The following is a 26,353-nucleotide window of genomic DNA, read 5'->3' on the forward strand; positions in this document are numbered from 1 at the left end:
TTTATCAATTTTTAATTGCTTTAGAAGAGTTTATGCAAAAGGCCCAAACTTCGAAAATATAAGTCATCTTTGGATTGGATTTTTATGAAATCAAATTACATCCTTAAAAAAATCGGTGTAAGATTTTTGAAAATTATATCTTTAATATCTTGTAAGAGATATCAATTGGATACTGGAGTTAAAATCAAATAATGTTTTGAAAAATAAAACTAGTCTGTAAACATACAAATGGGAATTTAAGATTAAGAAAACGTATACTTGAAAAATATTATATTGAAAGAAAATTGTTTATTGTGAATTTAATATTTTAAATATTTATAATTTAGTGACACAAATATGAGTCGTTCCTTTTTTTTTATCTATTGTTTATTTTCTTATATTAGTTATTTTTTGTTTCCTTTTAGCAGTTCTTCTGTAATCTATTTACAAGCCTCTTTATTTGTGAGTTTATTTACGACTCCCTTTTTTTCCTCCATTATATTTTAATCTAACTTTTTTTCATCAATACTCTAGACAATTTTGAATTATAATTTAAAAATATTATTAAGAATAAAATTGAGAACTGATTGATAGAAATTCTCAGTATATACGTGGTTTAATATCACGCTGCACATCATAAAATTACTTTCGAACGTTACATTATACATGCGACAATAATCATAGTTTTATATATGGGCTTTTCCTAAATTTCCCACTAGAAAAAATGGATTATGGTTGAATAACCCAGAAGACCTTTTCTTTTTCCCTCAGACAATTTGTTTTCTTCTTCGCTTATTTTAAAAGACTCCAGATGCGATTAAAACTAATAAAAATTAATTCACAATATTTTAAAAACTAATTATATCTAAAAGAATCCAATACAATAAACAAAACTCACAATTAACTTTTTAAAAAGTGATTCAAGCATATGTATATAAATTCAAATTTTCATCAGGTAGTATTTTCTCAACTTGAGTAATCGAGAATTGTTTGATTACAAAAGTTCAGACAAAATAAAAGAAAATGATATTTTAACACCATTTTTTGATACTGCACACGTGTCAAAATGTGATTGGAAGATTTCAAATTAAAAAAGTTAAGACAGGAGTATGTTTGGAAGAAAAAAACCAAAGTTTGTTTTTTTAATTTGAAATCGTCCAACCACATTTTGACACGTGTGCAATTCAAAATGGTGTCAAAAAATGGTGTTAAAATTTTATTTTCCCAAAATAAATAACCTTTTAATGTATGTTTCACATCTCGTAATTGGGGTAAGGACGTGGAGTAGTATAGTAACCCTAGTTGAGACACTGGCTAAAACCTTAAAGGTCGTTCAAAATCGAAAGCAGATATATGAAGAGGTTGATGATGTCGCCATATATGGCAATAGCAGCCCAGATGTAATCGTCGTAGGTATATCTTTTGATGAGATCATCAGTGTCGTATACGATGAAACCACACATTATCAGTGCACCAATCCCAGCAATGACCATACGCCCAGTTGGTCCTAACGGGAAAAACACCTGTAATAACCAACAAAACGAGATCATTGTGTAAGAGCAAACAAAAACAAAAACAAATAACAGTGTTGTTGGTGATGAAAATTAATGTTTACCTGAATGATTGAGAACAATAACATGACCATAAGGGAAGCAAAGAGGAACGGGCCCAGGAAACTGAAATCGCTGCCTCTTTTAACAGCCCAAAATGTGTAGATCGTCAAGCTCCCAGTTACCACACCTGTTAGTAATGCAGCCTCCATAACGATCATTGCTGTTTCACAAACATTCAGCTGTCAAATTTTTTGTGTCTTCAGCAAGCTCGTAAGATGATAAAGGCATAGAAAGAAGTTTAGAAAGGATACCGTCGACAAAAGCACAAGCGTAACCAACTGCGACAGACATGCCGAGGGTATAGAGACCGAGAAGAAGGAGGTTGACGGGGTGTTTATTATAATATTTGCTCAACACAAACAAAACTGCATGCACATGCAAAACAGAGATAATTAAGAAGAAGCAATTAACAACAGCTAAAAGCCATGATAAGAGGAGGGAGGTTAATTACTTATGATGGAGAAGATGGCGGCTCCAAAGAAAAGGAAGGGAGCATAGTTATTATAGAGAGCGAAATTTCTTGCGGGTGTGAAGAAGATGAAGATGGAGGAAAAGGCAGCTGTGAAAAGCAGCTGAACAGAAATAATGATGTAAACCTTTCGAATGAATCCCCATCGTAGCTCTGGTGATTCTATCATGTATGGGTAGAGGCTGTTGCTTTGTCCGGAGAAACCGGATTCAATGTCACCTTTACCCATTTCTGATGAGATCGGAAGAACCTTTTCCTTTTCTTATCTCTTTTGTCTTTTCAAGAAATTCTTAATGGGTTTATTATGCAGATTTCAATGGCTTCCTTATTTTTGGTTTAAACCCAAGCAACCATTGCAACGCATGCACATATATAGAATTCGCGTGGCTTAATTTTGGTGTGCTTTATAACTCTTCCTCGCTGTCTTCGAACCATTTATACATCCATATACTATTAATTAACGACCATTGCCATTAAAAATAATTCTGTAAACTAAAATATACATGACAAATTTACGCACATGGCAAATTTGGACACTGCCCCCCTAAAATATACACCACATGTTTAAATCAAATATTAAATTCACAATTTAGTACTTCGAGTAAGTTTTATTGCTGTTATTTTCATTTTTCTTTCTCTCTCTTTCCATGTATTCTTAGAATATTTTATTATAAGCTGTGTTTATCTATTAATTACTTCATTTTAAACTCACCAAATTTGAATTCCCAGTCGCTGATATATATACATATAATTTAGTAACACATTTATAATTTAATAAATTAGCCAAAGAGATCAATTAAATATTTAAAAATCTAAATGATTGAGTTATAATTAAATATAAACCAAATATTCTTTTTAAAAAAATAGTTTGAACAGATCCAAATCTAAATACTTAAATTATATTTTAAACTCAAATCCATATTTTTAAAAGAAGATATTTTATAGGCTTATAGATAAGGCAGGTCTTATAAATTATTTAAATTGTTGTTTTTTCAAAATGATTTTTGTAAGGACCTAGTTTATAGTTTAAGAGTAGAAGTTGTATAATTGATATAAAGCATAAATATTTTATTGTTTGGTTATAAAGCTTATAAATAAAAACCAATTTTTTATTTAAAATTTATTTAAAAAAACCATCATTTCTCTAGAATATTTTGTTCTCTATTTTCTCATTAAATTTCTGAAAATCCTTTTGCATATCAAACCCACTATAAGGTCCTGGTGGAGAAAAGAGCAAATATGTCTTGTTAGAATTTGTTCTAGAGTAAGTTTATTTTTAGTCATTGTTACAAGTATTTTTTTAAAATAAATGAATTAAATTATATAAGTGATTTTTTAAGTAAACAAAAGCAGGTTCATACAATGGTATAGGGTTTGAATACTCAATCAAACTGTTGTCATCATCTTAGTGAATGTTAACGCCATCGTGTATTTATTTTTTAGACTTTGAAATACAGAAAATAGTTTCTAGAAATATTAGATCTCCAATTCATACTGAATATTGAGAACTCGTAGAAAGCTTTTCAAAGAGTTGTAAAAATCGTTTTTTTTTTCAACTTGTTTACATTAATAGTAAAATTTTGAAGGGAAACCCAATCATGATCATGGAAGAACCAAACATAATATCCTGAAGCAGAATATAAGAAGGCCCAATTTTAGAAAGACGTGTGATAACCCACATGGTCAATGGAAAGACACCAGCTTAAAATAACGTTGAATAGTTGTAAGAGTAGTCGGGCTTGAAATTTGAAAACAGAGAACAAAACAACTGAGTTTTGTAGTTTTTCTGGTCCTTTTATATCCTATAATCCATGGCATTTTTTCTATGTCTTGTGCATACTGCATTGATGTTATTATTTGGTTCTTATCTATGTCTTGTGCTCCTGACTCTGTTTGAAATTTGAAGTTTTAGAAATGAAAATTCTGAATAAAGGGAGGTGAGGGAAGTTAAATCACGGACCCCACTCCCAAGCAAAGAAAAAGGACATAAGACATTTAAATAGTGTAGAGTTGTATAAAGTAATTCATTGATGGCTTGTGTATTCAAAGAATGGGCCATCTCGGAAACAAAAAACATAGAACTTTACGATATTCTGTGAAGTCACATTAATTGGTTAAATTAAGACAGCGAATTCAAGAATGGCGAAGACTTACGTAGATGAATATGAATAGAGAGGGTGGTATTTTAATCAACGATTTCTTTTTTCTAACCTGTTCTTTTTGACTGAACTGCTTTGAGATGCTGGCACAATAAAACAAAAAGAACAAAATTAGAGGGTCCCATAGAACAGTTGGTTGGGAATATTTTTGAGCATACAAAAAGAAAAATGGAGTGTTGAAGTGAACAAAAGGCAGTCACATGTAGTTATGAGCAGAAAATTTTAAAAAGGATACAAGGGGGAAAGAGCATGGGAGAGAGGTCACCAAAGAAGGATTCCTTGTTTATTTGTCTCCTTCGCCCTAAACATACTGATATGCATGAATTATTTTTGTCCATTTCCATCTCTCAACTGTACTTTTCACCCTTCAACATTACGATTAACTGCACTTCTTAATTATTTTCTTCCATTAATATACAGTTAGATTCACATCAACCAAAATCACAGACATCACCGTAGCCCTCTCACGGATTTCATCATTATCAGTTTACTACCAAAGATTTATAATCAATGTAACACTTTGGGTAGTATTAATTCTAGAATTTGGTAAACTTATTGAGAATTCTTAATTGAGTAAGAGTGTGAGAACATTTCTTTACTCTCCATACATATACTATTTACTCGTTTAAAATGAACAAAAAGATAAAACCTGTGAATGCCCTATTTCTTCTTTCTTTTAATCTTTCCATTACAGAATAGGGAACCAAATCCAAAAAATCTGGCAGTGGCTTTCGGAATATATGCTTGTGGTAGATTCAAAACAGGACTTATTCTAACACCATTACCCGAATATCCACCGTTTTTCTTTAACGAAGCTTTTTGAGACGAACTATAAAAGTAATATGTACTTGAACTCGAAGAGGAAGACGATGACCTTCTGCTTGAAACAGAGGATTGTTTCTGCAGCTTCTGCTTGTGACTTTCCCTTGGAACCTCTGTTTGCTTTGGATTCAGGGCCGAACCGGTTGAGTGGCTTCGTGACAAGAACTGAAGCGAGCGAATCAAACCATTACCACGGGTGGTATCGAAATTCAAACTGCTACTGCGCTTGAATTGCCAGAAATACTTGGATGATGGTTTTTCTTCTTCGTTCTCTGCTTCGTCAGAGGAAGCAGACAAGAACTCCTTGAGCCTCTTTCTTTGAATCTTTTCCGTGGTAGCAGGTTGAGATCGAGGAGGATGTGAAGGTTTTTTGGGAACGCTTTTGATCTCCGCCGGGACAATCTTGCCATTAGAGAAGAGTTCATCGGCGGAAGAGAGATGTTGAGGTAAGCCATTGGTGATGCAGAAGACGAAGTCAGAGCTCGAGTCCAAGAGGCACAGCTCTGATCCACGGTGGCGATCTTCGACACGAACGGATGCATCTTCCGTGTTCTTCAGATCGTGGGAGAAGGAGATTCGAGGGCTGATTCCCGTGCTGGATATCTCGGAGCACACTTCTATTGCCATGTGGATTTGTTCGGAACAGGGAGCTCTGTCTCTGGGGAACAGAGAGAGGAAATGATGTTGTCTCGAAATGTTGGCGAAGCCGCGAAAAAGTTTCGAAATTTATGCAGTGGGTGAGAGGATTGGTTGAAACGGTGATGGGTTTGGAGTCAAAGCGAGGGAAAGAGAGAGAGAGAGAGAGAGAAATAGACACAAGTGTGGGAATTTTGGGGTTGAGAAGTCAGAAATTGCAGCTTTAGCTTTTGGTCGTGCGTTGTTGTATGGTGTAGGGTGTGTGTGTGAGAGAGCTAGGTGAGTCCTCCGAAACTGAAGGAACAATTATGCAGGGTGAGGGAGATTAAATTTAGCATTGTGGTGGTGTATTGCGTGAGATCCTTTTCTTTAAGATATATGTTTAGGGAAGGGTAAAGGGAAAGCAGAGCAAAGAGAGGAAAAGAAGTGAAACTAATCACCGAAAGGCTATAAAAGGATAACTCTTTATGGGGGTTTCCAAAGAAACTTTAGAAATCAGCATCGTGTCATGAGAGAGTGAGAGAGAGAGAGAGATAGAGAGTTGATATGCACCACGAGATTTATTGTGTGAATAATGGAAGGGAAGAGTATTTTGAGGTGCTAAGATAATATGTTCTACCATGATTAATGTTTATGTTAGTGTTTCACTGTTGAGAATAACTTTGTCACCAAGATCATTACTTGCAAAGTGGAATCTTTGCTTAAAAAAGAATAAAACAATCACTTGAAAAGTTAAGAACAACAAAAAATGATGTAGCTTATCAGTACAAACCGCAATATATTATATATGTGATATTTTAATTTCAGATATGCTGTTAACAGGAGGAAGACAAATATGAGATCTAATCAACAGTACAATAAAGGAAGATAAAAACGAGAAATAATGCTTTTTTATGTTAATTATTCTTCTGCTGTTATTCATCATGATGCAGAAATAAAAACAACAATAAATCTTATAGTTTTTTTAATTAAAATTCATAAAATTTATTGAATTTATTAGTTTCCAAAAAGAATGTTAAAGAACGCTAAAAAAGTATTTTATAAAATGATGGAATAAATAGCACATTTTTTTTTACTTCTATCTGACTCTCGAAATGACTGTAAATCATAATAATTAACCGTTTATTGTGTGCCTAGCCGTGTCTCATTTTCTTAAACAATTTCTTATATATATATTTTTTTAACGAGTAATTATATAACTTACTATGCTTATTTTTAAACAGTTATCGCTAAAGAAGCTCCAAACCAGATTTGACGTCAACAAGAATAAGGTTTTCATTGTTGTAATAAGTTTTCTGAGAAAAGGTTGAATAAGTTACTATTTCTAATTTTAAAAGAACATAGTTTCATTTTCATTAACATGTTCTCTACTAATGTTCTTAAAATCTCACCATCTCAATTCCTTGTTTAGCCTGTTATCCTAATAAAAAATAAAGTGATGAAAAAATCTATTGACTTTTATTGTCTTCCCAAGTACGTATCAATGATCACGCCAACATTAATTTAATGTTAATCTTAATCATGTTTGCACAAGTTTCTTATGCCTCGCTTTTGGATCCAGTGTTTCTGTAAACATCGTGTGTTAATTTCGTGGATCCTTATGTTTTACTCATTGTGAGAAGAATTTCAAACACGGTAGTTGTTATGAACTGAAGGGGTATTTAAAAACAGCCCTGGTTGTTAGAACAATTTCAACGTTTGGGTGCATGGGTTAGAAGCATTAATGTTGTCCTAAGTGGTGGAAACATTAGGTGCTGAGTTAGCATTATGTGGCACGCGATGTAGGGTCCCTTTTAGGAGAACGGGCATAGCAAAAAAATGATCCTGGTTCGTAGGAAATTATTGTTGCAATGACTAGGCACTATCAGAGGAATACTGGTACCACACCTTTAGTACTTGTTCAAGCAATGTAAACATCATGAACATTATTACGGTGATAACAGAATGCTTCTTCTTCTTCTCCTGAAGAAGAAGATGAACCTTTTTCAAATTCCACACACAATATTATGGCATACATAGGCGGTGTGAACAAACCATATGCATCAGCAAAAGGACATCGATAGAGTCACTTGATTATAGTGTGAACATTCCAAGCACACAAACCCCGGAATTTTAGGTTGCTTTTTCACCTTTTAACCTTTGTGGAGGAGGTCAACTGAAATTTGGCAGCATAGAAATGGACATTCTCCTTCTACTTATGCAAATCATGTTATCTTCTTCGGTACTTAACTATTGTTGAGATGTTTTGGCCAAGGAGGGATATGGACAAATTGTACATTATTCATTTTCTGAGTGGTAAGAGAGTAAAAATTGGATGGCATGGCTGCAATTATTCACTTGTTCTGTATCTCTAGTATAGCAGCATATTCGGATAAATATATGAGATGTTGATGGCATTGGCATTCATGTAGATGAAGTTAAGCAATATGAGATTCTTATCATTTCTTAATTATTGAACTAAATATTAGATAGGCTGTTGTAACTATTCTGTTACGTTTACGTTCTATTTAGTTTCATTATTTTCTTTAGTTAGTTTTCATTTTGTGGTCTTTATTTTAGCTTTCTCTCTATTTTTAAAATGTGTGACCTTTCTTATCATTTTTTCATTAATAAAAAAATATGTTTCTTTCCTTTTCTTTTCTGTTACTATGCTATTAGAATTATGGGTTAAAATCTATACTAATTATATTTGTTATATTTGTTCCATATATTATCATATCATTTATTAATATTTAGTTTTGTATGGAGAATGGTATTTAAAGTCTCACATCGGCTATAGATGAAACTAATTTAAAATATATGTATAAATACAAATCTTATTTCATAAGTCAGTTTTGTAGTAGGATTGAATAAAGTTTACTTCTTAATAGTAAGGTTGGTTCACATTTCTTTAATCCTTTTTAGCTTCTTTCTCATTTCTTCTTAATCACAGCTTCCACCTTTTCAAATACCACGCAAACACCACTTCCACAATTAAAGAACCCTATCAAAATCCCAATCACCCCCCTCTTTCTCCATCATTTTGATGGTCCTAACTTGATCACACGAGTTTTACAGCCTAGATTCGTGCAATGCGTGTTGTCCTTTCTGCCAAGAACAAACTATCTCTAATTGATGGATCTATTCCCCGACCACCAACAACTTATCCTTCCTTTATTGCTTGGTTTAGGACCTATAGTGTCGTCATTTCTAGGCTCCATAGTTCGATATCCAAAGAAATCGTCACCAATATTTTGTTCGTCACCGTTGTTCACAGGATTTAGGAAGATCTTAGGACTTGTTTCTCTTGTAAAAATTGCTTTTAGATTTTTCAACTCAGACACCAATTCATGTCTTTATAGTAAGAATCAGACCATGTTAGTACTTATTACACAAAAATTCAAATATGTGCAGGAAAAACTTTCCAACTACAAACCTTACTTTCAGTTGTTCTTGTGGTGTCCTCCAACAACTTCAACAATAAAACCAACAATAAAACGAATTTTGAATATGTTTTGTCTTTGGAATTACATGGTTTTATTTTTCCATGTTCGCGACTACGTTTTTTTTTTCTTTTTTATCAACTGATAATGTTTTTTTCTCTCATTCTTCAAAAACGTTAGATTATTGAGAATCAATCCTCTATTTCAATTGAAACTTTAGCTTTTTTTTTAATGTATTCTTCTCAAAATCCCCAATTTGATAAAACTAAATCTTTAAAGAAACATTGTTCTAAATGTATTCACGATGGGATGGGTAATACTAATGAAAAATATTATAAACTTGTGAATTGTCTCCCAAATTACTTCAACAAGTAATCAACACACGCAGTTAATAACACAGGTAGTTCTTTTAAACCTTTCCTCAATTGACTCATGCACAATCTCAACAATTACTTCAATCTCTCAATACCAAACTTTTGAATCCTTCTTTTTCATATGCCATTGTTATAGATAATATCTTAAACATTGACTTACATGTTACTACTTCACATATATGTAGTTATAAAAATCTGCATGATACGTATATTTCTATGTCTAATACACATGTTTTACTCCCAAATTTTCTATCAAAATTCCTGTTGGAGGAGTAGATAGCATTAGACTTACTATTTTTATTTTTACCATGTTGTTTATATTCCCTCGTTCATGTTTAACCTCTTATCTTTACTCACTTTAAGTGAGACAAATCGTTTTACCATGGAACCTAATAATTTCCTTTTGCAGGACCTTCCAAGAAGACAATTGACATTGCGAAGCATCGGCATGACCTTCTGTTTTTTTGACTTTCCCAAACCCATTTTACTCGTTGCCAATTTCAACTTTTGTAACACTGTGACTTATGATACTTGAGATAGAGATTATGACACCTATCTACTCCTGTATATAAACTAATTTCTTAAAAAAGAAACTTTAACCGCCGGTATTGATAATAGTGATAATTTTCACATATTAAACAGNGTTTTAGTATTGAGTGTTTGGATATTGTTGATGGTATAGATTGGGGGTGTGTGATAGTGAAAGAGGGTGATAGGAGATATCTGAATAAAAATAATTGGGAAGTGGAAAGGGAATCTGTAGGGTGGGTGGTGAGATTTTGGGGGCATCCCCATATGTGTGTCAGAGTGGTACTTTGACAGCGTTGGATCATTCCTGCTGTGTTGGCACGTGGGTAATGGTCATCCCGATCAGATCATGATTCTTGGTGGCTATTCGATTGGATGCATTTGGCATCTCCATCTCATCAATTTCTATGCTTCTGAACATGGCTAGAAAATGTGAGTAACATAACATGGACCCAATTCTCAATTCTGAATTCAATGCGTAGATCACTGTTTGTAGCTCACTGCGTAGACCGCAGCTTTCTCTTGCTAAACGCCTGATCGCGCAAAAATATCAGTACGTCTTTTCGGAGCTATATGAAAACTCTTCCTCAAGTAATATATTCAGCCTCTAGTTTCAGATGTAGATTTTTGTAAACACTAACGTCTACTTTTCTTTTTTATATATTTATTCCCTTTCTATTTTTCAAATATTCATTGATTTTTCTTCTTACTCTTTTTCAAAAAGGCGACTTCTTTATTTATTTCATTTATTTTCTTTAATTAGTTTTTGTGTTATAGTGTTTATTTTAGCTATGGTATTATTTATAATATTTTTTTATTATTCCAATATTACATATCAAGAAATTGATCACGACAATGATAGACTTATTTTACTGTATATTATTTTTTTTGTAATAATTTAATAAGGACCAAATTATTAAAGTAAAAGTGATTAAAATGAGATAAAATATGGATGTTTTATCATTTGAATTATTTAATTAATTTTAAAAAATTATCATCTTTCTAAAATAGTTTGGGTAAAACGAAGATTTTTACTTAACAATCTTGAAGTATTCTGTAGTTATATGTTTTTATGTTATTTTATATTAAATAACTAGTTTCTCATTTATAATACGCCAACTTATCAACTAAATTTATCTATTAATTTTGCTAAACAAATTTATAACGAAATGGGGGTAGTATTTTCATTTAACCTTAATTTTCACTATTTTTTTTATATTATGTATGTAAAATATCACGCAAACTTGTTACAACTACAAATGTAGAAATTTACCGTTAGTAGACATGAGACATTGTTGTCACATTTTTAGTATTGGTAACAAATAAAAATTGTCTAATCTTGTAAACTTGTAGATACAATTAAATATTTATAAAAAAATAAAATAAAATCAATTTCATACTTTTTATTTACATATTCTTGTATGTAATGTAAATATTCTACTCTTATAAATTAGGATCAAATTAAAAATAATTAAAACTATACAGAATTTTATTACGTTACACAAACTTATAATGTAACTAATAAAATATCTTCTGTATTTGTAGAATCAAAGATATCAAAAGTAATTTTAAGTTAATTTAAAATCATACATGTAATAAAAATATTTTCCTATATGTAATAATATATAGTATATTTGGTCAAGACGGCCTATAATTTTTAGGGTGTTACTCCCTCCACCTCCCCGTTACTCTTATCCCTCTTTCTACTTTTTAATTCCTGATTTATCCTTCACCACCGCGTCGCAAACCCTAATAGAACTTCTGAAGCAAGAGCTTCTAAAGAAGCGTCAATCTCTGGCGCAAGACACCTGCGGCAAGAGATTCTTCAAGCGCTCCGAGATCCAACAGAAGGAAATCCAAAAACTCTGCGAGCAAGAGAAGCGCGAATTGGAAGCAAAGTCGCAAAAGCGCCAAGCAACGTCCTTCGACCCCGCCACCGCCGCCTCCACCTCCTCCAACACCGCCTTCGCATCATCCTCATTTGTCGTCGTTGTCGCCTCCACCTCCCTTACTGACGAACAAAACATCGACAACCTCGTCCTCCCGAAACCTAAGGTCATCCGCGCGCCTCCGCTTCCTAAAGCAGCTAGTCACGCTCTTCGGGGAGGACGATGATGCCAGGCTGGACCGCCTGAAGCACGTTCTCAAGGTTGGCGTGTTTGAGGTGGATAACGACATGACCGAGGGGCAGACCAACGACTTCTTACGCGACATTGCTGAGCTCTAGAAGCGCCAGAAGACCGGGATCATGAGCGAGAGGAAGCGCCAGAAGCCCGACGACAGTGCCACAGAGGACCGAGAGGGTGGAGGTGGTGACGACGACTTGAGCGAGGGAGGCTCTAGCGGTGCCGATACCGATAAAAATTTGAACTGTATGAAGGCGAATTTTGAGGAGCTGTGCGATGAGGATAAGTTTCTGGTTTTTTTAAGAAGCTCCTGAACGAGTGGAAGCGGGAGTTGCACGAGAAGCCTGAGTCGGAGAAGGGCACGACTAAGGGGAAGTCCACGGTTGCTACGTTTAAGCAGTGTGCGCGTTACTTGAATCCACTGTTCAAGTTTTGTAGGAAGAAGGTTCTTCCTGATGACATTCGACAGGCGGTGTTGGTGGTGGTTTAATGTTGTATGAAGCGAGATTATCTGGCTGCAATGTACCATTATATCAAGCTGGCCATCGGGAATACGGGGGTAGGACTGTGGGAAAACAATGAAGAACAAATAGATATCGAGAAAAAAAAAGTAAGAGTCGCTGGATGAGAAACAGATGTGGAGGGGGGGGTAGGAATCTAATGAGAAGGAGAGTTGGAAGGCGGGATTATGAGAGAGGAGAGAGTAAAAGAAACAAAAAGGTTAAAAAAGTAAAAGAAAAAAGATATTTTTGTAATAAAATAAAAAAAGTAGAAACTTGGGGAGGTGGAGGATGAAAAAGGAGAGGTGAAGGGAGCTACACCCTTTCGTGAACTTTGTGAAACGTTGTGCTTGTACTATAGTGGGTTCGAATTTGGGCTAAGAGAAACATTTTCGGGTTAAAGTTGGAACAACTTAGGCTACTTCATAATTCAACCCCATTTTTCTGCGTGCACCTGTCTAAACATAAATATCCCATTTTACCCTTCGGTCAATATGGTCATGCTAAAAGAAATACCAAAAAAAACGTTGTTGGGCTTAAAACGAGGCCCAATGAACCAAACTAGCAAGGGAGTTATTCCCTCCACCTCCTCACTTGCTTCTGCTACCTCCCCAATTTTTTTCATTTTTTTTCTAATTACAAAAATATCCTTTTCTTTTACTTTTTTACCCTTTCTACATTTTTATTTTTAACATTATTTACCAAACCCTAAATATTTACCCTTATTCTCTTCACAGCCCACCCCCCCTCTCCAAAAACATTTTTTAATGCGCCTCTTCGTATCACTTTCGTGCTCTCTTCTTTCCATCTTCTTCATTCACAGTTTATTTTTGTTCTGTCTCCTTCATCCACAGTTTACCTTTGCTTCAGGTGGTGCGGTATTGTCCATTTGTTGTGTCGCTACCGTGTGCGTTTGGGAAGACGATAAGCATCTGAAACGGACGTCGTCATCCGTCGACGGATTTCCCCATCCGTTTCAGAGCCAAACGGATGTCGACGAGTGATGTTGTATTTGTTCTTCTTTTCGGTGCCACTGCCATTTTTAAGTATGAGTCATTGATTTAACAAGGTAGAAAATGTTGAAAACTGTGTTTTGTTAGTTTCCCTCTCTTGTGTTTAACGATCTAACCTCTAGACTAACCCCTTCGAAAGCCACATCACTTCCTTTTGTTCGTTTAGTCCTAAGGGTGATTAACACGATAACTCTTCACATATCACATCAAGTTGTCATCTTTTAACTGAATTTGTATGTAAGAGGGATTTCTCAGAGAGAGGGCACCCTCCTTTCTTGTCATGGAGGTGGAGAATCAGAAAGCAAGAAAGTATCATCACAGGCTCCGCAATTGGTTCAACAGTAAGCAGAAGGAAGAAGACAGGCCTTCATCATTCAGTTTGAACGAGATTCAAGATTCATATATGTGTGTGTTACTTATGTGTATGTATATATGCTCTTCTTCTGCTTTCAAACTTCTATGCAGCCATTGGCAGGTGGGATTGTGTTGATGAACTGAGAAGCGTCATGAAGACAAAAGGGATGGTCAAGGAAGCTTGTCAGCTCTGGTGACTGACATATTCACTATCTCTCTAAGAGGAGCAAGGATCAATCACATTCTTAGCAAGTTGAGCACATATGACATATATGCTATGAAGCTGTGACACTGGCCTTTGAGCCACACACTTCCCGCTTCGAAAGTGGACATGGATTCGCAATGGAAGTGTGCACGACGCGGTTGCTGCAACATAATAATGTAACATTATTATGATCATTGTCGTCTAGCCATTTTTGTAGAGAAAAAAAGTTGACTAGATACAAAACTCGAATTCTGAAACCAAAGGAGAATATGAAAGAGAAAATTTAGAATGCAGCACAGGTGGTCAATTTTTCTATGCAAGACACAAACTGTTGAAGCTACTGCAGTTTTTCTATGCATAGGTTTTGCACTATGGTTTACATTATAGAGAGACCAGACCATTGTTTTACAATGTTTTATTAGCATTAATTTGTTAATTTTATGTTTGTAGTTTAATGAATCTACTGGCAGAAATTTATTCTCAAGAAGATATGTCGCTAAATATGAATGAAGTTTTGAGATTGGGAGACAAGGAAAAGGAAATGGAAAATGGAGGTGGCGTTGGTGGTGTAGGGTAAAATAGGAATAGAAAATATAGAACAAAAGGTAAAATTGGAATGGGGAGGTGTAGGGAGCAAGTGGAGAGGTGCAGGAAGCAATGCCCAACTAGCAAAAGAGGATAGTAAGACCCAACCCAATAATTTATGAAAGCGTACGACAACAGTAGACCTGTGTTGGCTGAGATTATCGTCCAGAATACCCCGAAGGAACCTGAGAAAGACACGAACACAGATCTCTGGGTGCCATAGGAGAACGCAACATCAACACCCAAAAACTGACAGAAACTTGCAAGAGAGAACCAGTGAACAATTACTCAGGTGCGTTCTGCATAAATATAGTTCATAAATTATTGGGTTGGGTCTTACTATCCTCTTTTGCTAGTTTGGTTCATTGGGCCTCGTTTTAAGCCCAACAACTGTTTTTGGTATGATTAAATATCTGAGTATAAAATGTAATTTTATGTGTTTTAGATGAAGTTAGGCGCAAAGTAACTAGTTTAATCAAACAAACACAAGTTGTGTGGTTAAACAAATGAAAGTGTCATTTGTATTATGCTTCACCAAATGCAATAGACTTCATGTGATAAACTTTTGCTCGAACAAACAATGACTATACTTTGTTTAATAAACTTAAAACATTTTATAACACATCAAACATTAATAATTATTTATTTTATGATTGTAGGGTTTATATAATTCTTTGTTCTTTCAAGAACGTATTGAAATTTGCTTTGTGCAAATAACTTATCTAAAAAAGACATATTTCAGTACTGTAGAGTCAGTCAGTTCTGTTAGGTCTACTTGTGCTAAAAACATGAAGACTATTTTGACTTGTGAATTTTTGTCATGCTCCAAAGACATTGCCAAATAAGCTACACACATTCAATCCCAAGTCAATAACATTTAATACATCTTAAAACTTTAAAACATGTTCAAATGCAAGAATAAGTAACAGAAGAAAACCCTTACATGTTTTGTTAGCCTTCTTAATAAACATTTAAGATCTGTAGATGATGAGTAGATAATTGTAAAACAACCCATAAAGATAAAATAATATCTTATAATATATTCTTTATTACAAAAATTATTTAAACTTATATACTAATTAATGCATAATAAAAATTCAAGGTATCACAAATATCATATCTACAACTTGATTTGATTGCTCTTCGTCTTTCTTAATTTTGGTAATTTAGGTAACTTTTTAAAGCTACAAAGTTTAGTTTTGTTATTAGGCGTGGATTGACAAAATTGTATGCATGTTAAATTTTAATTAACTATGTTGATAAGCCGAAAGTTTCATCGTAAAGATTGATAACATTAAAAAAAAAAAAAAAAAAAAAACCCAATCAATATTCATCCATTCAAAAAATACACTTTCTAATACAAAACAAACTTATATAGAGTCTATAATTGAATAACCATATACAAATATTTTATATTAGGTGGCATAATCTATTTTTCCATTGGGTTTAACTTTGTATTCAATTATATCCTTTCAATAAGAAAATTTGTGAAATTTTGCTTAACAAAAGAAGAATTACAGCAATGCTCCTTAACAATTAAAGCATCAAATTGTAAATATTTTATTTTCTCACTGTTATAAATCGTTTTAATTCCCCGATCACTAGCAGAAAATGTGAATTTATATTTTGAAGCATGACAAAGGTATTACATGCACCAACATTCAATCATGGATAGTTAATAGTTATATGTGATAAAGTTGTTGCATTTTACATAAACTATCTTTAAAATCATTTAAAATAATTTTCGATTGATTATTATGTCCCCCGAAAAACAAATTATACAGATAAACTCAAGCACTCCATCGGGTTTCTATAAAATGATAATATTTTCCATTAGTAAATTAATCATTTAACCTAAACTGTTTGTACACCAGTTTTCCCTTCCCTCTTCGTATGTGTAACCAACCATTAACCAATGTTAGAATATATGCAGCAAAATGAGGGAACTGTTCACTGTCTTCTGATACATCAATAAATTGAACAACAAACCAGCGAATGCTGGATTCCCAATACTGAAATATTTCCAAATGCGATGCATTTCAGCAGTAGCCTGTGTAAGAAAGTAATCACAAAGTGGGGAAAGAAAATCATCTTCAAAAGTAAAAAGCTTTTGGTTCCCAATGAACAGAATCTTATATAGGAAAATAATGTTATTCCCTTATGATAATTTCAGTTTGTCCAAACCGCAGTAATTTCTTAGATAAGGCTAACACCATATAGACCTGTCAGAACATTCACATTTCAAATAAAAACACCCGGTGTTATATAACTGGCACATCCGCCTCTAATAGAAAACACCAAATTTTGAAATTATCACAAGCCTTGGGGAGGAACTGAAGTATAATTTTACCCAAATATATCCCACAAATTTGTTTTCATATTTGTTCGTGATTTATATTACTAAAATAATATCTGACTTGTCCATACATATAAAATACTATAGTCTTGATATGCAATTGAAAAGAAAAAAAAAATCCCCAATACCAGGAGTAAAAGAGAAACAGAGAGCAATAAGGTTATATAAACGTACCACAAGGAGCTGGTATGGTACTTNTCATTCTTTGGTATCTTCCACATTCTGAAGTTGGTGAAAAGAATATAACAATGACGATTGCATATTAGCTATTTCTACGAGTGTCTCTAGTGCTGCAAAGAAATTCAATTGACAGAATGTGATTATCTCTTGGATGACAAGTATAGCACAGACAGATGACTAAATCACATTTGCAAAGATAGTGGAATTAAGATCTTTAGTCCTGTTATTCACCTTTCTCAAATGATAGCTGGGAGGCTCGAAGCTTTGACGATATTAAAACTCCAAAAACTGATAAGGACTTGGATCTCTCCTTTTCAATCTATAAAAAACACTAACAAGATTTGTACAGTAGCTCAATTGACAGTTCAGGACCTATTGCTATGAAAATTCTAAAATTTATTCACCATATTTCATGATAGCAACAACATTAGAGATCAAATTCAATTCTACTTGTAATGCTTAATATATGTTAATGAGAGGATGTTTAACGTTTTTAGAATACTTACGTCAGCATTATCTGCTGCAAGTCCTGACAAATTCTTAGTCATGATCACCTCAGCAGTTCGTACACCAAACATATAACAAAATGAGAAACGCTAACAGCTACTAAAGCATTAAGTAAAAGAATCAAATAACAGATTAAATAAAACAACCATTATTTGATGCATTGGGAGAGGGAAAACATACCGGAAGATTTCACACTACTACTATCTTGTGGCTGGACATTCTCGTCTTCTAACTCGTTAGTACTCTCTTCTTCGGAGGATACCCATTTACGTAACATGAAGCATGGTTGTGTACCTGTTGAGACATGCGTGTTCTTATATTAAAACAAAGGTTCCATCTAAATTGATAAGAAACATGTTACAGAAAGGCTTCATAAAAATGAAAATGAAAGCACGATAGAATCAAGCAGTCGCAACTAGCAACCATTTCCTTTAGCATAAAATTTTTACCATCATGGTTGGTTATCTTCAATGTTGTGGCAGCTGAATGGAATTTCAGGTCCAATAAAGAACTATTAATACGAGCAGCACCCATGGAATGTCGAGCACTTGCCAAGTCAAACCATCCCTGCTAATATATTAAAAATGGTTACCAGGTTCAACTATAGTTACTAGCTGAATCAAAACTTCACAAACTCTCCAATTTGATCACAAAATAGTTAAACTAAGTAATCCAACCAGTATTATACTTGACCTTCTATTAGTAACATTTTCTCTATCAGAATGATAGGTCAGAAAATTAAATTCAAAGCTATCGGTAAACCAGAAATTTATACATATCCAAAGATGCTATACATTTCTTGTATTGAATACGTTTCACTTTTACCTGTCGAAGTGTGGAGGACACTGTATCAAAGAGAGATAAGTAGTTATGCACTGAATCCATAAATTGTAATACTAGTTTCTCTTCAGCTCCAGGTATTTGGTACCCATGCTGCAACTGTTGATCTTCTTCATCCGGTTTCTGGGTCTGTAGTTCTTCACTACTTTCAGAATATTGATGCTCTTCTTCCATGGAACTTAATCAGGATTATGAATTAGGTGATTTGGCTATCTACTTCCCAACAAAATTCTTCTGCTAAACCTTTACAAATATTCCTTCCGATCCAATGAATTTGCAATTTTATGTTCTTCTATTATTTGTCCTGTAGAGTTTCTTTTAATCCTTTTTCTGCATCAGCAAACTACAGAGGATTTAATCTGATCTGCTAAATTTGTAAGAACTATTCTAAAACAATGATTTTACAACAAGTAGTCTTGAATGTACTACCAAGGACATACAAAAGATCACCACTAAATGCATGTTACTTGTGGATGAGATTAATGAATAATTGTATATGAGGAGATATTAGAGTGACACTAGATATGCATGTTACTTGTGGATGAGATTAATGAATAATTGTATATGAGGAGATATTAGAGTGACACTAGATGGGAAAAAGATGGTAAAAAGTTAGTTAAGGTGATCTAGACTTTGAGCAAAAAAGACCATTGTAAACACCTGATGAGGTCGACTCTGAGGCAGATCGGCGACGAGCTGAAGAAACTGGCTCGGATCGACCGACAAATCGGACAATAGACACAACGGAAGACTGGAATCGAAGAGAACCTAGGTTTTAGGGTGGTTGGTGAGGTTTTAATCGGTGAAATGGAAGGATTCACCGATTGAATCGGTGAAATGGAAGGATTGAATGTTTAATCGGTGAAAAAAAACTCGAATAGGCTTTCAATCGGTGAGATTGAAGGGAAAAGCCAAAAACGTTCGGTTAAAAGGAAGGCAATGGTGATGAGAAGGTGGATCTGAGAAAGAAAATAGGTTTACCAGTGGAAATGGAGGAGATATGGCCGGTCCGAGATGAGGAAGATGAGCTCAAGAGGAACCCTAGCAGAGGATGAAACGCGCTCTGGTATGTGGAAATGAAATGTGTTTCTGAAATGTGAGAGAATGGCTGAGTGGTGCGAATGTGATGATCTAATGTCGCTGACGCATGCATGAGGAGGTGTCAGCTAAGGAGTGGTTGAAAAAAATCAACGTCGTGGAGGTGAGAGAAGCACTTGGAATAATTGGAACAATTAAATAATGAAGTGTGCTTTGGAAGGAGGCTAGAGGTCTTTGACTCTCTAGCCGATGATTTTCAAGGGAGAATTATTTTCTGATTTAGAAAACCAAATTCTCATTAATTTCAAAAGTAAGTACAAGAAGTGTAGGCATGGCTAGGGCTGGACAAAGTGTACTAAATTGAAGTAAACTATAAATAATTATAGTTAACTATAAAACAATTCAAATAAACTGAACTGAACTAAAAAATAGTTAATAAAACTTAACTGAACTATTTTTTAGTTCAGTTAAACTGCAATAGTTCAGTTAACTATTTTTAGAAGCATTTACAAAACTGCAATAATTCAGTTACACTGCAATACATCCATTTACAACTGAAATATCCATTTAAAATAGTTCCAGTATAGTCAAATCAACAAGAAGACAGTTGAGATGAGAGCATTTATCAGCGAGATAATTATAATTAAAAGATCTGGAAATTGCAGATATATGATAATTTGTAAATAAAGCTTCTACAGTTCCATAACAACATTGATAAGAGAAATCTAGGCTAAGCTAAACTAAAAGGCAAGAAACTAGACTAATCTATAAAACAATGACTTTCTCTCCAATTCTGTTGCAGCAGCAACATCTCGTCTAGTAAAGGTTTCTGAATGAGTCGAATGAAAGGTGTATGAATATCAACATCAACAATTGCAAAATCAGCACTTGAAAAATCAACAATAACAGCTGCCACATTATTGAGTTCAGAATGAACATTAAGAATCAGAACCAGAAGCATTAAAATCATAATCAGCAGTGGCACTAATAAAATCAACAACATCAAAATCTGAAACAGAATCATGAAATTCATCAGCTACTGCAACGTTGTTATCAACATTTGAATCAAAAAACAGCAGAAGGTATATCAGTATGATCAATATGAACATCAACAACTATAAAATCAGTGATTATCAACCACAGGTTCAACCATACTTTTAGAACAATAAGAAGTATTATTATGAAAATCAACGGCTATAAAATTAATGTAAAAAGCAGGTACATCATACTTAAGATAGCATTTCTCTAGTAGTATATTAACAATGAAAAATAGTATTATTCAAATAATTGACCTTACTACACGCATTCATAAAAAAATTAAAAACAATTCAAATTCACCGTTATATTCATATTTGTCTACATATTTCAAATATACTCCACAATCTATCTTGAGATTTAATGTTTTTACTTTATTGGATAACAGAACTGAAGAGATACATGACAAAAATAGATGGCTGTCAAAGACATGGTATGAAAAAGGCTGAAAAAAAATTGTATGAAACATACCCAGGGATTATAGTCCTGTCTCTAAACAAACCCATCTTACAAGAGATGGCACATTGAAGTTTAACATCTCTTAACAAACGTATAAAATTAAAAGATTACGTGAAATATAAAAACAATAAACACTAGGTTGTTATTAAAGGGACCAATAAATATATTGAATATGTCAATGTTGGCCATAACCATTAATGGTGATGAAAGGTTAAGATAATTTACAGGCAAAAGGCAATGAAAATGCATGTTTATATGCTGAGGACCAAACACAATAGACTTCCACTATGTAATGAAGATTCACAAAAAGCACAGTTTTCAATATTCAAATCCATGCTTTCATCAAGAAACATTGATCAACTAGGTTTCCTTGCTCTTTTGTACTCACAGCACCAATGTAACACTCATCTAACAAAATGCTATGCTAGTACTTTAAAACACACTATCATTAGGTTCACCATATGATAGACATGATTTGTCATGTTCTGATAAAATAAATGTCCATCAATGTTACAATAAATATCCATTTATGACAAAATTTGCTCACAGGAACTCACCTGGCAAATCCATAGCTGCATAGAGTGTTCCTCCGGTTGCAATCAAATCATCAACCACTAAAGCACGTTCACCAGATTCAACAGCTCTAACATGCATCTTAATACAGCCCCTAATATATTCTTGAGAAATAACTTTTCCTTGCATTGAGGTAAGCTTTTGTTAGAATACAACTAGAAAATAAACAATTTATAATAACAATCTCAGGGAAACCTTGACAAAGCTCATTTTAGATGACCTGGAAGGCAGATTATAAGAGCCTTAAGGGCTATATAAAACGAAAAAAGACACAGAACAAAAGAAGGTGAGGGTGATTAACTGCTCTAAACCAGAAAGGATTTCTCAGCTGAAAACCTTGTAATCTTGCATAAACTCATAATGTAGAACTGTTTCTGGTGATTCACTGGCAGCTTTTAGAAACTTCTCCAGCCCTTCCCTAGTACCGTTGTCCACTGCAGAAAGAGAATTTTTGCAAGTCCATTTTTTTTTCAAGCAAGAATTTACAAAATTAAACAGATCCATTAAGAAAATACTGGTATTTATGATTTTATAAATATTAAACAAATGATTCAAGGGGTTATATAGCAAAACACTAGACCTTTTCCATACCGCAATTTGTGCCTAAAACATAGAGCTTATCCAAATTTAAGTGATGCTCCACAGATCTTAATGCTGCAATCGAAGAAATTATTCTGCATTACAACATTACAAGTCACGATGGAGAAAATGATGAAAAACTGCAAAAAGTAAATCTTTATAGTAGTGATATCTTGCACTTGGCAACCTATCCATAATGATGATTCTGAAAGATAAGTATGAATATAAAAGGTATCCTCAGAAGAATACAACCAATAAATTTTATGACAGCTGAAATTTTATGATAAGCTATATGCAAAAAATATTATGGGCAGTTCACAGGTTTGCTTTTATTTGTATCATGACATTTCATTCAACTTTCTCCAAGTTAAAATTTCCTTTTATACATCTATGACATTCTTGAATAAACAACTAGTTTACAGATCTCTCGCTTATACAAGAGGCAGAAATATAAGTCACCACCCAGCTCAAAGCAAAGAATAAATTTTGGAAGAACCAGATCTCATGGGTAGTATGCCAAATGAACAAACTTTGTGAGAGTGGACGAAGAAAAGAAGAAGGCAAGCAACACAGCCCCAAACCTTGACCACCCAGAAACCAGAAAACACAAAGATTATTTTTTTTGGAGCACCCCATAACAAAAAAGAGGAGAAGGGTGAAGAAAAATATCTTGTATCCGATTAAAAAGAAACACTTATGCAGGAAGAAAAAAACCTTACATAAATCTGAAAATGCATTTAAAAAATGTTTGAACAACACAGGAAAACATTAGTACCTTAGGGTTCCATATTTGCTTCTCTTTTCCAGCTAAAAAGAGAAGTGTTCTTAGAATCTTCAACAATGGTGGTAGAACCTTCAACAGTTCGGCAGTAGAGTACGACAAAGCCTTCGATAGTTCCGCGATGAGTACGACAAAGCCTTCAACAGCAGCGAGCCCTCGACGGCGGTGAACCTTGGCGGTGAGCCTTCGACGGCGGTGAGCCTTCGACGGCGGTGAGCCTACGACGGCGAGAGCCTCCCACGGCAAAAGGCCGCCTATCTTCAAAAGTAATGAGGCTTTGACACAGAAAAGAATGTAACTAGCGGGAAGAAGAAACCTAAATCTAAACCACAGCTAACCAGTTAATCGTAGTACAAATTAAATAAGTTCGGTTTAAATAAACTGAACTGTTAGATCTGTATAAATAGGTTTAGTAAATATGGTTTAAGTTTTTTTAAGTATAAAAGAGTATAAATATACTATAGTTTAAAGTTTTTAACTAAACTATGGCCAGTCGTAGGTATGACTATATATAGGACTAGAAGTCTAACATACCTAACACATTTACACATGTAAAAAACAGAATAGTGTTTCATCTTTCACCTCTCAAGCTTCATCTTACGTCTCTAACTTTTTCAAAAATTTATTTTTAACTTTAGTAAATATCTTTTTTATTTTTCATTTTCTATTTAAAATAAGGGTATTTGATCTTACACCTCCAACACTTTGTTTGCATCTCCAACTTTTTTAAAACTTTAATTTTTAATTTTAGTAAATATATTTTTTACTTTTTCATTTTATATTTAAAGTAATCCTATATTTTTTTAATTCTACACCCTTTTAAATTTTTTTAGAAAACTTTGTCTTTTATTTATATTTTAATAACTCTTTAATTTAATTTAAGAATCTAATATTATTTAATATTTTTTCATATTTTAATAATTATTAAAATATAATTTATCTTATTATAATAATCATATTACTAAAATTAAAATAATTAAAATAAAATAATTATATAAAACCTGATTTAATATACATAAATATATTTAATATACATAAATATATTAAATTATATTACATCAATAAATAGAATTTCAAAATTTTTAAATTTCTTAATTATTATTACTTTTATTTTAATTTTTTAATATTAGTACTATAATAATATAAATTATATTTTAATAGTTATTTAAATATAAAATATATTAAATAATATTAAATTTTTAAATTAAATTAAATAATAAATAAAATATAAATAAAAAACAAATATTTAAAAACATTCTTATCGGAATTGGAAATCCTATAACTATGTTATCGGATACCAATATCCGATAACTTATTTTTAAAATTTTATTTTTTATTTGAAATTTAATAATAATTTAATTTTTTATATAATACTTGTATTATAAAAATTAAAATTAAAATAAAAGTAATAAAATAAAAATAATCATATAAAAACTGATATAATATATAATTATACTAAATTATATTAAAATATTAACTTAATGAAATAGGATTTCAAAATTTTTAATTCTTTAATTACTTTTATTTTTATTTTAATTTATTAATATTAGTACTATAACAATATAAATTATATTTTAATAGTTATTTATAAAATATATTAAATAATATTAAATTTTTAAATTAAATTAAATAATTAATAAAATATAAATAAAAAAACAAATTTTTGTAAACATTCTTATCGGAATTGGAAATCCGATAACTATGTTATCGGATACCAATATCCGATTATTTTTTTTTTAATTTTATTTTTTATTAAAAAGTTAAAATTAAAATAACAAAATAAAAGTAATAAAAATAAAAATAATTATATACAAATTGATTTAATATATATAAATATACTAAATTATATTAAAATATTAAATTAATAAAATAAGATTTCAAAATTTTTACATTCTTAATTATTATTATTATTTTTGTTTTAATATTTTTAATATTACCACTATAATAATAAAAATTATATTTTAATTGTTATTTAAATATAAAATATATTAAATAATATTAAATTTTTAAATTAAATTAAATAACTAATAAATTATAAATAAAAACAAATTATTAAAAACTTTTGTGTCGGAATTGGAAATCTAATAACATAGTCATCGGATACCAATATCCGATGATTTTTTTCTTAAATTTTATTTTCTATTTAAAATTTAATAATAATTTAATTTAAATGAAAAAAAATGTATTTTAATAATTATTAAAATATGAAAAAACATTAAATAATATTAAGATTTTAAATTAAATTAAATAGTTGTGAAATTATATATAAAAGATAAAGTTTTAAAAATTTTGTTAAAAGGGTGCAGAATTAAAAATGTATAAGATTACTTTAAATAGAAAGTGAAAAGTAAAAAAAGATAGTTACTGAAGTTAAAAACAAATTTTTGAAAAAATTGGAGATGCAAGATAAAACACTCATAAAAGAAATACAAAATAAAGAGATTGGGCTTGGGCCTAGTGCGTGAAGACCAAGCTAATAAGGTCAGAAACTAGAATGGGGGTTACTCCCTGTACCTCCCCAATTTCATCCCCACCCCCCATTCCATTTTTACCCTTTGCTCTATTTTTTCTATTCCAATTTTATCCTTTAGCAAAAATTTATATTTAGAAATAAAATTTTATGATTTTATTCTCTCACTCCCACATAACCTATTTATTCTTTTTTTTTTTATCTTCATGCTTTCATCTTTTCGCTTTCTTCTCAGGAATTCTTTGTTCTATTTTTTTAGAAATTCTTTCTCCCATTTTTCTTGTATTTCAAGTGATAATTGAGATATCGATTTCTCTTGGAAGAATTTGTCCTTAAATTATTATATCTCTGCATTGCATTGGTGGTGTTGTATCCAACCTTTAACCAGCGATCCTCTTCGAGTCGAGGTTAGTAATACTTTCGTAAAACCGCTAAACGGATGGCGACTTCCGTTTATCCTTAAACCGTTTACAGATTCCCACATCCGTTTAAGCGTTTTCTAGTTTATTTTAGATTATGTTTTTTTAGTTTTATTTTTTAAGATTTGTTTTTATTAGTTTTATTTTTTAAGATTTGTTTTTATTAGTTTTATTTTTTAAGATTTGTTTTTATTAGTTTTATTTTTTAAGATTTGTTTTTATTAGTTTCAATTTTTTAGGATTTGTTTTTATTAGTTTTATTTTTTTAAGATTTATATTTTAAGATTTGTTTTTATTAGTTTTATTTTTTACTATTTGTTTTATTAGATTT

At 32.3% G+C, this 26,353-nt stretch overlaps 3 protein-coding genes and 1 pseudogene across 15 annotated transcripts; 1 reads left to right on the forward strand and 3 right to left on the reverse strand.

Moving 5' to 3' along the window:
* Positions 1 to 1,301: 1,301 nt before the first annotated feature.
* Positions 1,302 to 2,316, reverse strand: LOC106770711 (protein LIFEGUARD 4-like). Its single transcript, XM_014656506.2, has 4 exons — positions 2,044 to 2,316; positions 1,844 to 1,957; positions 1,595 to 1,752; positions 1,302 to 1,502 (listed from the first exon to the last, which is right to left on the reverse strand). The coding sequence occupies exons 1-4, from the start codon at positions 2,288 to 2,290 to the stop codon at positions 1,302 to 1,304; spliced, it is 720 nt and encodes a 239-aa protein (XP_014511992.1). The 5' UTR covers positions 2,291 to 2,316.
* A 2,429-nt stretch (positions 2,317 to 4,745) lies between these two features.
* Positions 4,746 to 6,464, reverse strand: LOC106771384. Its single transcript, XM_014657355.2, has one exon. The coding sequence runs from the start codon at positions 5,667 to 5,669 to the stop codon at positions 4,881 to 4,883; it is 789 nt and encodes a 262-aa protein (XP_014512841.1). The 5' UTR covers positions 5,670 to 6,464; the 3' UTR covers positions 4,746 to 4,880.
* Positions 6,465 to 11,171: 4,707 nt separating this feature from the next.
* On the forward strand, positions 11,172 to 16,462 carry LOC111242293 (annotated as a pseudogene).
* A 130-nt stretch (positions 16,463 to 16,592) lies between these two features.
* Positions 16,593 to 23,539, reverse strand: LOC106772305 (coiled-coil domain-containing protein 115). Of its 13 annotated transcripts, none has more exons than XM_022785755.1 (11): positions 23,128 to 23,535; positions 22,365 to 22,427; positions 22,075 to 22,207; positions 21,758 to 21,895; positions 18,654 to 19,011; positions 18,278 to 18,395; positions 18,009 to 18,122; positions 17,828 to 17,880; positions 17,553 to 17,640; positions 17,316 to 17,431; positions 16,593 to 16,835 (listed from the first exon to the last, which is right to left on the reverse strand). In XM_022785755.1, the coding sequence occupies exons 5-10, from the start codon at positions 18,840 to 18,842 to the stop codon at positions 17,340 to 17,342; spliced, it is 654 nt and encodes a 217-aa protein (XP_022641476.1). In that variant the 5' UTR covers positions 18,843 to 19,011; positions 21,758 to 21,895; positions 22,075 to 22,207; positions 22,365 to 22,427; positions 23,128 to 23,535; the 3' UTR covers positions 16,593 to 16,835; positions 17,316 to 17,339. The 13 variants fall into 13 exon arrangements, with proteins under 13 accessions (XP_022641476.1, XP_022641477.1, XP_022641472.1 ...); XM_022785756.1 differs by having other exon boundaries at positions 22,354 to 22,427; XM_022785751.1 differs by having other exon boundaries at positions 21,758 to 21,889; positions 22,110 to 22,207; positions 22,365 to 22,447.
* Between the last annotated feature and the right edge of the window lie 2,814 nt (positions 23,540 to 26,353).

Source organism: Vigna radiata, chromosome 8, assembly GCF_000741045.1.
Source record: "Vigna radiata var. radiata cultivar VC1973A chromosome 8, Vradiata_ver6, whole genome shotgun sequence".
Lineage (NCBI taxonomy): Eukaryota > Viridiplantae > Streptophyta > Magnoliopsida > Fabales > Fabaceae > Vigna > Vigna radiata.

Excerpts from the sequence above, each read along its gene's own strand:
- LOC106770711 (XM_014656506.2), bottom strand. The coding sequence starts at position 2,290 with ATGGGTAAAGGTGACATTGAATCCGGTTTCTCCGGACAAAGCAACAGC. Across the intron at positions 1,958-2,043 it reads CGCCATCTTCTCCATCATAA|TTTTGTTTGTGTTGAGCAAA; the intron begins GTAATTAACCTC and ends ATGTGCATGCAG. Across the intron at positions 1,753-1,843 it reads CGCTTGTGCTTTTGTCGACG|CAATGATCGTTATGGAGGCT; the intron begins GTATCCTTTCTA and ends TTTGTGAAACAG.
- LOC106771384 (XM_014657355.2), bottom strand. The coding sequence starts at position 5,669 with ATGGCAATAGAAGTGTGCTCCGAGATATCCAGCACGGGAATCAGCCCT.
- LOC106772305 (XM_022785755.1), bottom strand. The coding sequence starts at position 18,842 with ATGGAAGAAGAGCATCAATATTCTGAAAGTAGTGAAGAACTACAGACC. Across the intron at positions 18,396-18,653 it reads TGTCCTCCACACTTCGACAG|GGATGGTTTGACTTGGCAAG; the intron begins GTAAAAGTGAAA and ends ATATATTAGCAG. Across the intron at positions 17,881-18,008 it reads TAGTAGTGTGAAATCTTCCG|CTGAGGTGATCATGACTAAG; the intron begins GTATGTTTTCCC and ends GTGTACGAACTG.